The sequence below is a fragment of the Rhinolophus hipposideros genome, assembly GCF_964194185.1.
Source record: "Rhinolophus hipposideros genome assembly, chromosome: 23".
Lineage (NCBI taxonomy): Eukaryota > Metazoa > Chordata > Mammalia > Chiroptera > Rhinolophidae > Rhinolophus > Rhinolophus hipposideros.
In genome coordinates this window covers 30,826,772-30,841,052 of record NC_138069.1, presented here as the reverse complement: position 1 = coordinate 30,841,052, position 14,281 = coordinate 30,826,772, and the positions used below count along the sequence as shown (strand labels likewise).

General features: G+C 44.6%; 1 protein-coding gene across 1 annotated transcript in view; it reads left to right on the top strand.

Annotated features, from left to right (window-relative positions):
- The window catches only part of ATP10B (ATPase phospholipid transporting 10B (putative)), a 155,632-nt gene that overhangs the window by 72,315 nt on the left and 69,036 nt on the right, over nucleotides 1-14,281 (top strand). The window contains exon 5 of the mRNA XM_081035315.1: nucleotides 11,173-11,377. Coding sequence (XP_080891441.1) covers nucleotides 11,173-11,377 — 205 coding nt within the window. The remainder of the gene's footprint in view (nucleotides 1-11,172; nucleotides 11,378-14,281) is intronic.

Genomic DNA, 14,281 nt, shown 5'->3' with positions numbered 1-14,281 from the left:
CTTGTGGTCTAAAGGTAACCCATTAATCAGATTTATGGAATGACTTCAAGGAGAGATTAGCTTCAGAATTCTATTAGCTTTGTTTCTCCCAGGGTTCAGTTTAATGAATCTAGAAACCATACCCAGCAAGAGATTTTTTTCATCCAGCTTAGTAAATTTTTATTTGTATTCAGAAAACGTGCAGTAAGGAAGCAAGAGAATTTGGGCAGGTTTTTGTATTTTTATATATTATAATGTAGGAAAAGTGTGTCAGTAACCGGGCACTGACTTATTCGTCTGTTTAGCGAATATTAATTCAGCCCAGTGTGTATGTACCACCATTGGCCCTGCGTGCCCTCAAGGATTTCTCAGTTGTCCAGTGGTCGCAAGGAGCTGGTAAACAGCTATAGTGTCCCATGCTCATCAGTCGCCTATATACAAAGAGCCACAGTCGTGCAGAGGATGTAATGACTCATGTGCATGTGAGAAACATCAGGCCAAGGCAAGGGACCCTCCCCTGAGGAGGTGACATTTCAGGAGGAACTGAAGGATGAGCAGCATTCAGCCAGGCGGAGGGAACACATTTCAGCTCACATCCTCTTCACGTGTCGGCTTCGTAAACGTTGTCTCTGTGGGACTTATGCTGGTTTCAAAATGACCAGGATCAAGATATTTCAGAAACTGAGGTGAAGAATGACTCAGATTAGAAGTTTTTAAATTCTGATTTTTTACCAAGATTTGGAGATGTTTTTTCCTGCAAGTCAGGTGGCTGGTATAACATAAAAAGAATCCTAGGTGCTACAGGAGAGCGGTCAGTCTTCTGACCGCGTGGCACTGAGGGCCTGATCTCCCAGCGGGGGCAAGCTCTGCTGGAGAAGAAAGATACCTGGCCTGCGACCTGTTTTTATGTGCATGTCAGTTGCCTTTTGTGCCAGTGACCCCACTGGAAAGCCTGAGAATGAGGAAACCGGAGGTCTTGATGCTGGGTCTGTCACTAATTAACTACATGACCTAAACAAAGCTGCTTAAGCAGTTGGGGCCCCATTTGTCTCATCTTTAAATAGTGATCATAATTTCTCTACCGTATATTTTGTGAAAAGATATGCAGATGACACACAAGAGGGCTCAGAAATAACACAGCTATAGAAACAAAGTATACAATGCAATGCGAGTAAAGCAGTATCAAGAATGACGTTGAAAATGTAATATCTTACTTGATTCTTGCCATCAAGGACTCTGGCATCCGACCTGGGATTGTCTCAGAACTGTCACTTACAAAATGTATAGACATGTGGAATTACTTGATCGCTTGAGTCTCCATTTCAACATCTGTAAAATGGGGACAGTACTAGCACCTATCTCCTGGGTTCCTGTGGATTGAATGAAATAATCCTTATAAACCGTTTAACTGAGTGTGTGCACCAAAAGTAACACCAAGTCTTGTTTTTTTAATTGCCAGGCCCTCCAACTCTAACTTTTTCAAGGCCAAGTCCAGCCTGAGCCTCCATCTTTCTTGCTACATTCCCCACACAGACAAGGGAGGAATTGCTTATTTTACTGGTAAAAATCAAGGACATTCACTGAACCATATTTACCAGAAAGCAGGCTTGCAATGTTTTAAAAGCAAAATCTATGCTCTGTTCTCTCATTTTTCATTGGTTCTATGGGCAAAATTTTAAATCTGAATTCGGGAAATCCCTCTACAGCCTGAATCTCTTCTCTCCCCAGCCCCCTGCCCTTTCCACAGCACCCCTGAGTACACCCAGACAAAGATTTACATTCAGACAATGGATGTAGGTGGCATCATCTAGCCCAAAGCCTAAACCACTTCGTTCAACCCAACTTCCAACATCGCACATACATTAGAATATCATACTTGTACAGCTAATAATAAAGCAGCTGTTTGATCCCCATGCTACTATTATTTCCTCCAAATCACAGCTCTCTGAGAAATCCAATGGAGATGAGATGATGGTTAGGGCAGAATTTAGACTTTGTCAGAGCCATCCTAACATCAAAATAAACATCAATCCGTTTTCACCCCGAAACTGCATTGTGGGGTTGCTGCAGGTGTTAAATGAAATAATGCATGTAAAGTGCTTAGCACAGTGGCTGGCATTCTGGAGTACTCAGAAAATGTGACTTAAAATATTCACCATGAACATGACCCAAGAGGAGTAAGAAAGAAAAGCCGTTGGCTGGAGTCTGTATGAGAAGAGACAAACGCTTTACCAGAGAACTAGGCTGCACGCTGTAATAGCATAGCAAAATGTTCCTGGGGGAAGAATCTGAAAAATGCAGACAACAAAGAAACATCTAGTGTCATTTGAAGCATGGCTATGAAAAGCACCACTGGCTGGAATTTACAGACCAATAGACCATTGCATCCATCTCACAGGTCTTTGGCACCAGCAACGAGGCTCCTCTCTGAAGTGTCACTTTTGCAAGAGCTCACCCTATTCCCACTGCTTGTCCTGTGCTCACAGAACGCCATAAACTATTTGGGCCAATTCTGCTTGTCGTTTCAAGATAGAATGCATTAGGTCTTCCCCAAAACTCACTGGATGGAAGAGTCATAAAACAAGAAGCCAGGCGTCACTGAAGCTCTGCATTTGTGTCAACTGCCATGCTTTGTATTTCAGAGGATGAGGATTTACAGCCTCTGTTTCACCATTAAGGAGCTCACAGTTCCAAAAGATGAGCCTCCTGTTCTCAGCCCACCCTACCTGATGCTTCTGACACGAGCTTCTGAGGCTTCACCTGCTTTGTACCTCACTCCCAAACAGAACCAAGAACCCACACTGAGCCATGAAGCTCCAACAGCTGTCACTCACATGTCCTAGTGGACACACCTGTGTGACCTCATGCAAATTAGATAACTTTTCTGGGCCTCAGTTATCTCATCTATGAAATAGAGATAATGGTAATAATAAAAGTTATTTCGTTATTACATAGCCAAATGGTAATGTAGGTTAAGTGCTGGGTTCATTATAGGCACTCAATATATATCAGCTTATTATACATATGACTTGTATCAAAGTATGTCACCTTATAATACGATATCATTATTGGAAGTCTACACTGGTGAGTTCATAACAAGAAGAGATAGTTTGGATGTTAAAGTGGCTGAAGGTTAGAAAAGCTTCCCTTCTGTCCCTTCGTGTTCAGGACAAATCTACAAGGAATTGATACTAAATATTAATTTTTAGTGAACAGCCCCATATAGGTACAGAAATACAGGACCCAGGATCATCCCAGGTGTCAGCAAGCTTATTACATAGGTGAAAACAGAAGACACATAAAACAATTAGGAAACAGGGCCAGCACAGGTTAAGGAAGGGGGGCGACAAGGGTGCTGCATTGACGCCCAGCAGCTGGAGTGCAAAGAGAGGGGTAGGACTTGGATCTGCCAGAGGGAGGGCAGTGGGGGAACATCTCATGCCTGGAATGTCCCCAGGCTGCTGCCCATAATCTGTGGCCATGACTTTGCCAGATTGCACCTGTGAATGCCCTCTCCCCCGAGCATGGTGTTTCCGTAGCCATCACTGCCTGGTGCCATTGCGTGCTCAGTTCTGCTTTCCCTGTGAGTGGTGGCCACATGGACAAAGAAGTGAGGAAGTGGGCCACCCTCAAAGCTCAGGGTTCAGTGTCCTCCCATGATGAAGAAGGACTTTATAGTGTACAAGTGTGACCCAAATGTGTCAGGCCTCACTGACCTCGGGTTGATGATGAGGTCACATAAATACAACTGCCCCAAGGACAGTGAATTGGGACTTTAGTCCTCTCACCCTAATCCTCACGCCTCCCCAGATACACCTGGGCATCCTCAGGAATGGCGAATATCACTTGGGCCCCCCAATATTTCCAGCCAAGCCAGGGTCCAGGTCTCCTGCCATTCCCCAGGTCTCAGCTGTTCCCTTCTGGTACTTTCCTCAGTCCTCTAAGCCCCCTCAGTGTGTCTATAGCTGACAGGCAAGTGGGGGAGGCAAAGAACACAGACGTGGGGGCCACACTTGTACTCACTGCACTCAGCCCGAGGCCCGGCCTGTCTTTAATGTATTTCCTTTAGCTTCAGTTCCATTTCCTGGAACCAGGTCAGGGACACAGGTCACACGATCCTTTCTCCCTTTTCAATTCCTACCCCTCTTGCCAGGCTCCTCCTCCAATCAAATACCCCACACGGCGTTCACATCAGCTCGTGAAAACAGACAACGGCACAGTTGCGAGTCTGCTGTCCGCATAGCAGTGACCCTGTTTGCTCCAAGCTCATACTAAGTCTGATGATAATAATGGCAGCAGTAAATGCCATTTGCTATGAGGTCGTTTGACACTTTCGTATATTACCTTATTACACTCTCATTACACCCTGTAGAATAGGTTTTGTTTGTCCTATTTGGTGGATGAATAAGCTGAGGGTCAGACAGAGAAGTTGTGGGTTCAAGATGACTCTGCATGGAAGAAGTAGTTCCCGGTATCAAGTCAGGCTTACCTGATCCAAAGTTTTTTAGCCACTGTACACCACTGCCGGTCCATCAACACCCCACTGCCAAACAGGTGGGCATTACACGTGTTCCTGAGCCAGCCACGGGGCCCTGGTTTTCCTCGGAGCCATGGAAAGAACCATTTCTGACCCGAGCTTTGTTGCTATACACCTTGGCCAGGTCATTGCTAGTGTCAGTTTTCTCACCTGAATAATAAAGGGGTTGAATTAGAGATCTGTCAGATCTCCTCCAGCCCTGATTGGTTTTATTTATTAAGGCTTTATTTATTTAGAGCAATTTTAGGTTCATAGTAAAATTGAAGGGAAGATGCAGAGATTTCCCATATACCCCTTACCCCTACATATGCACATTATCAACAGCCCACCAGAGTTGTGTATTTCTCCTGTGGATAAACTGGACCCATCATAATCACACCAAGTCCAGAGTTTACATTATAACTCAGTCTTGGTGGTGTACATTCCATGGGTTTGGACAAATGTATAATGACATGGATCCACCATTATGGTGGAGAGGGGTCTCTCATGCAGAGGGGTCTCATGGCCCTAAAAATCCTCTGTGCTCCTTTTGTTATCCCTCTCCCCACCCCCAACCCCTGGCAACCCCTGATCTTTTCATTGTACCCATAGTTGTCACATAGTTGGAATCATGCAGTATGTAGCCTTTTACACTGGCTTCTTTTACTCAGTAATATGCACTTACGGTGCTCCCATGTCTTTTCATGGCTTTATAGCTCATTTCTTGTGAGCACTGAATAATAGTCCATTGTCTAGATGGACCACAGTTTATTTATCCATCACCTAGTGAAGGACATCTTGGTTGCTCCCAAGTTTTGATCAAAGCTACTATAAGCATCAGGTTTTTGTGTCAAAAAAAGTTTTCCACGCCATTGGTTAAATACCAAGAAGCACGATTGCTGGATCATGTGGCAAGAATAGGTTTAATTTTGTAAGACTGTCCAACTGTCTTCCAAAGTGGCCCACCATTTTATATTCCCACCAACAACGAATGACAGTTCCCAGCATTGGTGTTGTCAGTGCTCTGGATTTGGGCCATTCTGATAGGTGTTTCGTGGTATCTCATTGTTGTTTTCATTTGCATTTCTCTGATGACATATGACGCGGAGCACCGTTTCATATGCTTGTTTGCCATGTGTATACCTTTGGTGAGGTGTCTGTTCAGAGCTTTGGCCTCTTTTTTAATGGGGTTGTTTGTTTTCTGATTGCTGCGTTTTAACAGTTCTTTGTGTATGTTGGATAACAGTTCTTTCTCAGATGTGTCGTTTACAAGTCACATTATTTTCTCCCAAGTCTGTGGCTTATCTTCTCATTCTCTTGACATTGTCTTTGGCAGAGTAGAAGTTTCCAATTTTAATGACATTCAGCTTATCAATTATTTATTTCATAGATAGTGTCTTTGGTGGTGTATGTAAAAAGTAACTGCTATACCCAAGGTCATCTAGGTTGTTTTCCTGGGCTATTGTCTAGGAATTTTATAGTTTACATTTTACATTTAGATCTGTGATTCATTTGGAGCTAATTTTTGAGAAGAGTGTAGGGTCTGTGTGTCTACTTGTAGACTCTTTTTTTTTTTTTTTTTAATGTGGACGCCTAGTTATTCCGGCACCACTTGTTGAAAAGACTATCTTTGCTCCATTGTATTGCCTTTGCTCCTTGGTCAAAGATCAGTTAACTGTATTTATATGGGTCTATTTCTGAGCTCTCTGTTCTGCTCCATTGATCTATTTGTCTATACTTTGCCAGTATAACACTGTCTTGATGCCTGTAGCTTTATAGAAAATCTTAAAGTCAGTGTCAGTCCTATAACTTTGTTCTTCTGCTTAAGTATTGTGTTGACTATTCTGGGTCTTTTGCCTCTCCATATAAACTTCCGAATCAGTTTGCCAACATCCTTGCTGGATAGCCATGATTTTAAGGATACACTTTGCTGGGAGTTTGTCCCACGAGCCGGCATCCAGGGCCCTAAGTCTTTGACCTATTAGATTTGGGTCTCTCATTTCTGGGCTTAGGGAAAAGGTGTAGATTTTTAGAGTTTCGTGTGATTGTGCATTGTATGCCTGGGCCCAGGCCAGGAAATGTAACCACAGGTGTAAAATGAGTGTCCCAACAGTGTGAAGCAAGAAATGCTGGGTCTAGCATAATAGTGCCTAGCCTTCACTGGAACACGAACAATCACTTTCATCATCGGCATCATCAGAAAAGAAGCTTATATTAATTGAGCACTAAAGGCAAAACCCTGAGCTCAGGCCTTCGTGTGTCTCATGTCACCAATCCTTCTGAGGCAATGCACATATCACCTTCAATTGAAAAACAAGAGGCACTGAGAGGTCAGGTAACTTGCCCCAGTTCCAAACAGGGAGTAAGTGGTGAAGCTGGGTCTCAAACCCACTCTTAATCCCTGCACGGCTCTCATTCTCCCTGGCAATCCCCTTCCACCCTGGGGTATCAACAGCGGCCATTCTGGGCCTGACATTCAAGCTTCCTGAAGGACGGCCCAGGTCAGCGCATCATCCTATTTTGACTAGGGAGACCCACAGACAACAAATCCTCCTGATAAATCCCTTCTACCCCAACTTCTTGAAACCCTCTTTCTAAAACCCACACACTTGAGAAGTGAAGCCTTAAGTATCCTCTCCTCCTCCATTCCAACCCCCAGCTTTTACCTGCTTCCCCCCCGGCATCCAGTTGGTTACAAACTTCTCTTCCTGTGTATTTACCTCTTCATAAGCCCTATCTCCTCACGGAAAGCTGTTTAACACGGCACCACTTAATTTATCCTGGAGGCTGAATCTGCCAGATGGAGTCTTTGTCCCATGCCACACTGAACTGTCTTATTTTTAAACAGCAGTGAACATTCCATGAAACTAAAATATCAGTCAGTTCCCAGGCGTGGATTCACTGAGCAAGGAGACGCTCAACAGCACGTCGATGCGTCCACTTGCGGCAGCTGTTCCAAACTGGCCGGATTCACAAGGGAAGGACTTTCTCAGGTGGCTCCCAGCCAGCTGCTGGCCGTGTCTGGTGTCACTCAATGCAGGACCACGCTGCTTTTCTGCATCACCTGGATTCAGCCACTCATCACCTCCTCTGGCCGGACCCCGTAGGCTGTGCACCTTGCCTTTTCTAGTCACGCTCTTCACGGTTGAGGAAACAAAGTGGCCCCAGGGCATCAGGAGACCGGTACAAAGTAGCCCAGTGCAAGAAGGAAATATCCCTGATGACTCCTTTTTTATCCCTAAAACTCCTCTAAAGTCTGACTCTGATTCCACAGCATAACTATATTTGGATTAATTAAATATAATTCTTTAAATTAGGGGCCAGCTAAATTACTAAACCATATCCCTCACACACACACACACACACACAGAATCTTTTTATAAACTAACACCCCAAAATCATGTTGATCTCATAGCTCTAGTACCTTCGGACACACACGTCAGGATGTGTGCCTGGAGGTGTGTGTGCCTCTGTTGGAGAAACACACCCCCAGAGATAGGCAGTCCCCATCTTGGGGAGGGTAACCCTACAACAGGGACCTGGAATGTTTCTTCACCTGCCAGCCTAAGGAAGAGGGGATCATCACATGTAAAGGAAAGACAGAGGCGATTGTTACCAGGGTAGCCATTACCTCCCTGGGATCCAAGGAATAATAGAAAGAAAGAAAACAGAGACTGGTCTGACTTACAGCTTCTTAAATGGGCTCTGTCGACCTTGTGATACCTGTCATCGTGATGCGAATTGACAAGACAACACTCCAGCCCAACTCACAGAAGTGACGGTTCATAGAAATGTGTGTACGGTACGCTCATCTCCATAACCCTCCATCTTCTGTCACCTTAATTTCCCACCTCCCATAATAAGCAGTCCTTTGTTAAAAGGAAGAAGAGTGAGATTCGGAGCTCATGGGTGGAGATGCTTTGGCCTCATCTTTGGTATACACCTTTGGTGTATGCAGCACTCCCACGTAGCATTTACAAGCCTGAACCACTCTGCAAGTGCTGGCGGTTGGGATATTGCTCAGAGCCAAAGGTGTTCTCAGATACCAGGTGGGATGCTGAGATTATAGCAATCTCATGTCTTTGACAATCTATGCAATCTATGTCTTTGACACCCCTCCATTCCCAAAGGCATTCTCCGATAGGGCACAGACGTCAAAGGGGGAGTGCTGTGGGAGAAGGTAGACAGGGAGCAATCTTGCTATAATATTTAAGAATCCTTTTTTTAAAGCACGCTCTCAAAAAGGGGGGGCAAAAAGGCACTAGAGAAAGCCAGTCACTCCTTTCCCCTATGAGATTTCTCCTCCCAGGTAAAATATAGGCCCTCCCAATTCCTTTAAGCAGCCTATACTTGGAAAATTAACAGGTGTTTGCAGGGATGCTTTGAAGAAGAAGACACATCTTTCTCTGAATCAGAGAGAGACCATGAATTATTTCACAGTAACATTGATACTTCTGATGGGGGAAGTATACACCCTAAATATTAAGTTGGTGCAAAAGTAATTGCGGTTTAAGAGGTTAAAAATGGCAAAAACCACGGTTACTTTTGCACCAACCTAATACCTCAATAAACAAACAGATCTGTTCTTTTTGATAGATAAAAAAGAAAAATTGGATTTCATCAAAAAAAAACAGATCCATGTATTTCTGGCACTGAGAAACAAATATGGGGTGACTGTCCCTATTCTTCATGGGGGGGAAGTGATGTGAGGCAGAGGGGAAACATAAAAGAAGCTGATGGAATGACAAGTGCTTAAAACTCTGTGACGTACTTTACCATGAAAAGGAGAATTATTACTAAAATGCTCCAGGTGCATTGCGCACCCCCGCATCCGCCAGTCCTCAGAAGTGGTCTCAGTAGCACCTGGGGTGATGTTGCCCATGGATTGACATGACCAGACCACTGTGCCCTCTGGAAAGACAGGCACTTCGCAGGTCTCTGTGGGTCTTTAGAGTTGCAAGGCTGCTCTCCAATTCTGACGGCCCTGATAGTTTTGCAGACTCTAGTCAGATCTTCCATTGGCCTTCCAAATGGAAGCACATTTGTTTCAGGGGGCATTATCGGCAGTGGTCTTTCATGACAAGGAAAGCAGGGTCTGAGGAGGGCTTGCTGGGGGTTCTCCAGAGGGCCCCAAAGAAGGGAGGTAGCCATCAAACCCTCCTCAGGGATATTTATGAAGTCAAGAGAGAAAAGGGAAATTCCAGTCATGCCTTTTTCTCTGTGGCAGAGTGGGCTTGTCATGCCCAGGGCAGTGCAGATTCCAGTAGAAACAGAATCAATAACATGCCCAGAGGGGCTCAGCGTCAGTAGAGAAAAAAACAGCAAAGGAGAGCCTGCCTCTCCAGGCCTGGCGGGACTTACAGGCCTCCAGCTGGGTTCAGTTAAAAAGGCCCCATGTGGAATATTGGTTTGCTTTCAAATTCCACATTTAAAGAGGGACATTTCGAAGCGCAGCCTGACATAGAAGAGCCTACATCTCCAGGGGAGATTTTGAAACTGTGTCACACACGAAAAATGGCGGGTACTAGGAACATTAGATTTGACTTGCCATATCCAAAAGGCTTCCTAGGACACCTGATGAATGCCTTAAATAATTTTTAAAATGGTAGAAAATGGAATAGATCCCATTGCCAGGGAGAGCAAACCTAGTTCAATATTTGGCTGAGTGGAAGGAAGACTTTCTAAAAAGAGAGCTCCTTGAAGCAGGATGCATTGCCTTGGGTAGCAGCGCGTCCCGTTGCTGGCAGTGCAAAAGCTAAGGCTGCTGTCGAACCTGAGAGGAGAGAGGGGAATGTTTTTGAGGAGGTAGGATATCCAAGCAGTGATGACTGTGGGATTGGGTGTCCAGTTGGCCCCGGGCTCAGGTTCCAGCTCTGTTTTTGTCAGACCTTGGGAAATTTTTCTTGAACGCTCAATTTCCTCATTTATGAAATGGGTCTAAGGCTATCTATATTGGTAGATCATTATACAAGTGAAAGAAGTATTAATTAACATTAGTCGGTGGCATGGTAGAAATGCTAAATGTGCCATTGTTGTTGCCACTATTGTTATCTAAGCTTGATAAATTGGATGGGAAGAGAAAGTGCCTAATTTCCTCAAATGTCCTCAGCCCTCTGATTCTGTGATTACTGTGGGTTCCATCCCATCAAACTTCCTGGCACCATTTTCCTAAATTTCCTGACAGCCCAGATTTCCTGTTTTATCACCGCTTTACGTGTTCCCAGACAGTGACCTATATTTTCCCTTTTTCTGCTGCCGCTCTCCTCCCATGATCAGAAAGTCTGTCCTATACCCCAGTCCCCTGTGAACCTGCTTTCTGCGGTGACACCTGGCTGCCCTGGGAAGTGATACATATTAAGAGTGTGAGATAACATGACTGTCACGTTCTCCTTTCTATTTTTCCTTTCTGGTGGGAAGCCAGGGCTGAGCACAGAACCCAGTCCATTGCCGGCAACCAGTCAAAACTCTCAGTAATCGTAAGGACAGATCTTTTACTAGGGGGATTCTAGAGATTATGATGTTGGTCATTTGGGGCGAGGTGAAACACAGAGCAGTCTCCTGGCAGGCTGGCTGGGAGATATGTGGGTACATGTGCCGCCTTACTGCACTCAACTCACTCATTTCCTGGAGCACCTGAGAACTCACTCTGAGCCCTGTCTTTCTCCCCCACCCCCAAGGAAAGCACAGAGCTACGTGCAGAAGCGCTGGAAGGATGTGCGTGTCGGAGACTTCGTCCAAATGCAATGCAATGAGATCATCCCAGCAGACATACTCCTGCTCTTTTCCTCGGACCCCAGTGGGATCTGCCACCTGGAGACGGCCAACTTGGACGGAGAGACAAACCTCAAGCAAAGGCGTGTGGTAAAGGGCTTCTCTCAGCAGGTAGGGCTCTTTCTAAGATCTTCAGCGATAAGGTCAAGGGAAGAAGCAAGCCAACTCTACCTGAAAACTGAACCTAATAATCTGGTGGGGAAAGGGAAAAGTATGGCCGCCTCCTTTTCCCAAGCACTTGGGCACGCTTACTCTTCCCAGCAGCCCTCTGAGATGGGTATGATCCCCTTGTCATAGATGAGGAAACTGAAGGTTAGCACAATTAAATAACTTGCTGAAGGTCTCAGAGTTCTTAGATGGAGACCCACTCCATTCAACTGAAGAAACTGTGCTCTCTGCTCTAAACCAAGGAGTCTAATATCTGTTCAGTTATACTTGGGACCAACCCGCGTTTCTGTGTTCAGCCAATCCCTGCTCATCCTGCCCAGCTCAGTTCCAGCAATCGCTCCCTCCATGAATTTTCTCTTGTTCTGCCTTGACCCCAGCACACACTGCAGAAAGATGTTCTTAACTATGTTTCCATGTGTGTATAGTTTACCTTCTCAACAGCCCTGAAACTTCTTTGAGGACAGAGAGTGATCATTGATACTTTTGTCCAGTCCCCACACTTACATATATGGTACCTTGGACGTGATGGAGAAATCATTATTGTTTGGTAGTTAAGAGACCAATCTCTGAAGGCTGACAGAGATGGACTCAAAGCCCAAACGCCCTATGTATTTTAGCTGTGTCACCTTAGGCAAATTATTACCATCTCATACCTTCAGTCCCTCATCTGGAAAATGGGTACGAAAAGAGTATCCTCTCCATAGGGTAATTCTGAAGACTAAATGAGTTGTATAGGAATTACTTAGCATGTATGTAGGCACATAGTAAGACACCAGTAAATAGTTGGCAGTAAATATGGCATTTGTAGGCAATAAGTGTTAACTGGTTGAAACTGGGTGTGAAATTGCAATTTGCAATTTAAATTCCCCTTGAAAGAGTTGGTTTCCAATCTGGTCCCTTCCTCTCCCTGTGGAAAACAATGCAATTTTATCACTTTCTTTCACTATGCCAGTCTTTCGCTGGGGCAAATTTTGGATGAGTCGGGAGATTTAGAAGAAAGAGGGCAAGTACTTCACTCCCCAGAGAGTCTGAGTTCAGTTATCTCTGTTGAAACCTCTCAAGAGGAGACCATTCATCATCCTCACTTCGCCTCCCTCAAAGCACCGGATGAACAGTTCTTGTAAAAATCCTTTTACGTATGACTGATTCCGTCCTCAGAAGTCTGTTCTCTCATCTCGACAGGGGGACTAATAGCTACCCCATAGTTTTGCCGTGAGATTCAAATGAGATAAGGAAAGTAAAGAGGAACAGACAGTGTTTGGTGCATAACAGATACACGGTCAATGATCCGTTTCTGCTCTCTCGGCCGCAGCCGTTACCCTGGGAATGGAGCCACTGTGACCACATCACCTCATCAGGTAGTTATCACAGCAGCTCAGGCTTCCCCTGGGTCTCCAGGCTTTGCTTGAGTCAGTCACTGCACTGGGTCTCGGCGTCTGAGTTTTCTGTCCTCTGTGTGTCCTTGCCACTTTGACCTCATCACCCTAGTATTTACAAAAAGACAGGGCAGGATCACAAAGCCATTGTAGGCATGCAATGATACAGTCTTTCTGGGATCAGGGGACTATGGCCTGCCCTTTAGCCCAGAGGCTTTCAAACACTGTTAACCATACCTCACAATAAGAACTATGCATTGCGTACACCTGCATACGTATGTGTGTGTGAATGTGTGTGTGCGTGTGTAAATCCGCTGCCTCCGACTTACTGAAAGCACACTGAGACTGTCTCTCGAATTCTATTTCTTGTCTTTCTTTCATTTTTTAAAGTTCTGGGAGCAGTAAAACTTGGATTTGCTTATAAACGTCCCTTTAGCCTCCCTGCCCCAGCCTCATCACAGTTCTAAAGTCCTTTTTACTCTCTCGTGGGCAGTGATTTCCGTTTTGTTGAGTTTCCGCCACTCACTTTTCGTTTTGTCTTCAGCAGCAGCTCCCAAGCTGTTTCTTGTATATTAATTAGTCAGATACTTTGGGATTTGACTGGAGTGAAGAGCCAGATGAAAGGGTCACTCACACTCCACTGCTATAAAGCCGCCAATTTAATAGCATCTCTCAAACTCTAACCCTGAATTCTCCCAGGGTACTTGGCGTAATGACTTACAAAAAAAAAAGTTAATTCATTTGTGAAGGGAGGAAGATTTATTTGAGCTTGAAGTTTTCCACAGTCCTCTATTCTGTTTCAATTCTTGATTCTCACCACCTCCTCCACTTTTGCTCAAGTGTGGGGGTTTTGTTCCCATTTCGATATAATAAGAGTAATAATAATAATATACTTTAATTTTCTTAGGCTCTTACTAAGGGTTTTGAATTATTACCTCATTTATCCTCACAAAAACCCAATGAGATGAGTGGTATTACTGTCCTCATTATATACATAAGGAAACTGAGGTATAGAAGGCTAAGAAACTTGGCGAAGGTCACTGAGTCAGGAAGTATTGGAACCAGGATTCAAAGCCAGTTTTGTTCAGCCAGAGTTTCAGCTCTTAAGATTTCAGTAGCTCATCTCCCGGGCCCTTTGACTGTTACCTTGAGGTTACTCTGAGATGCTTATTTGAAAGTACACATTTATCATTTTCAATATTCTTTCCACATATAAGTAGCAAGTGGCAGAAAGAATAAAAGTAGGCTTAGCGAGCTCCCTGGGGAAGAAGAATTTGGCTGCTCTTTGCTACCTTGTTTCTCCCTTGTGTCTTTAGTGCAGAAAGATTTCTGAATATGGATAGAATTCTCCCTAGCTAACTCTGTAGTATTTCTCAAATGTGTTGAACAAAGACGTTGAAAAAAAATACTTGTTGCAAGATCAGACGCTGTTAGAAGGCAGTAGGTTACAAGTTTGCAAATATTGTGTACT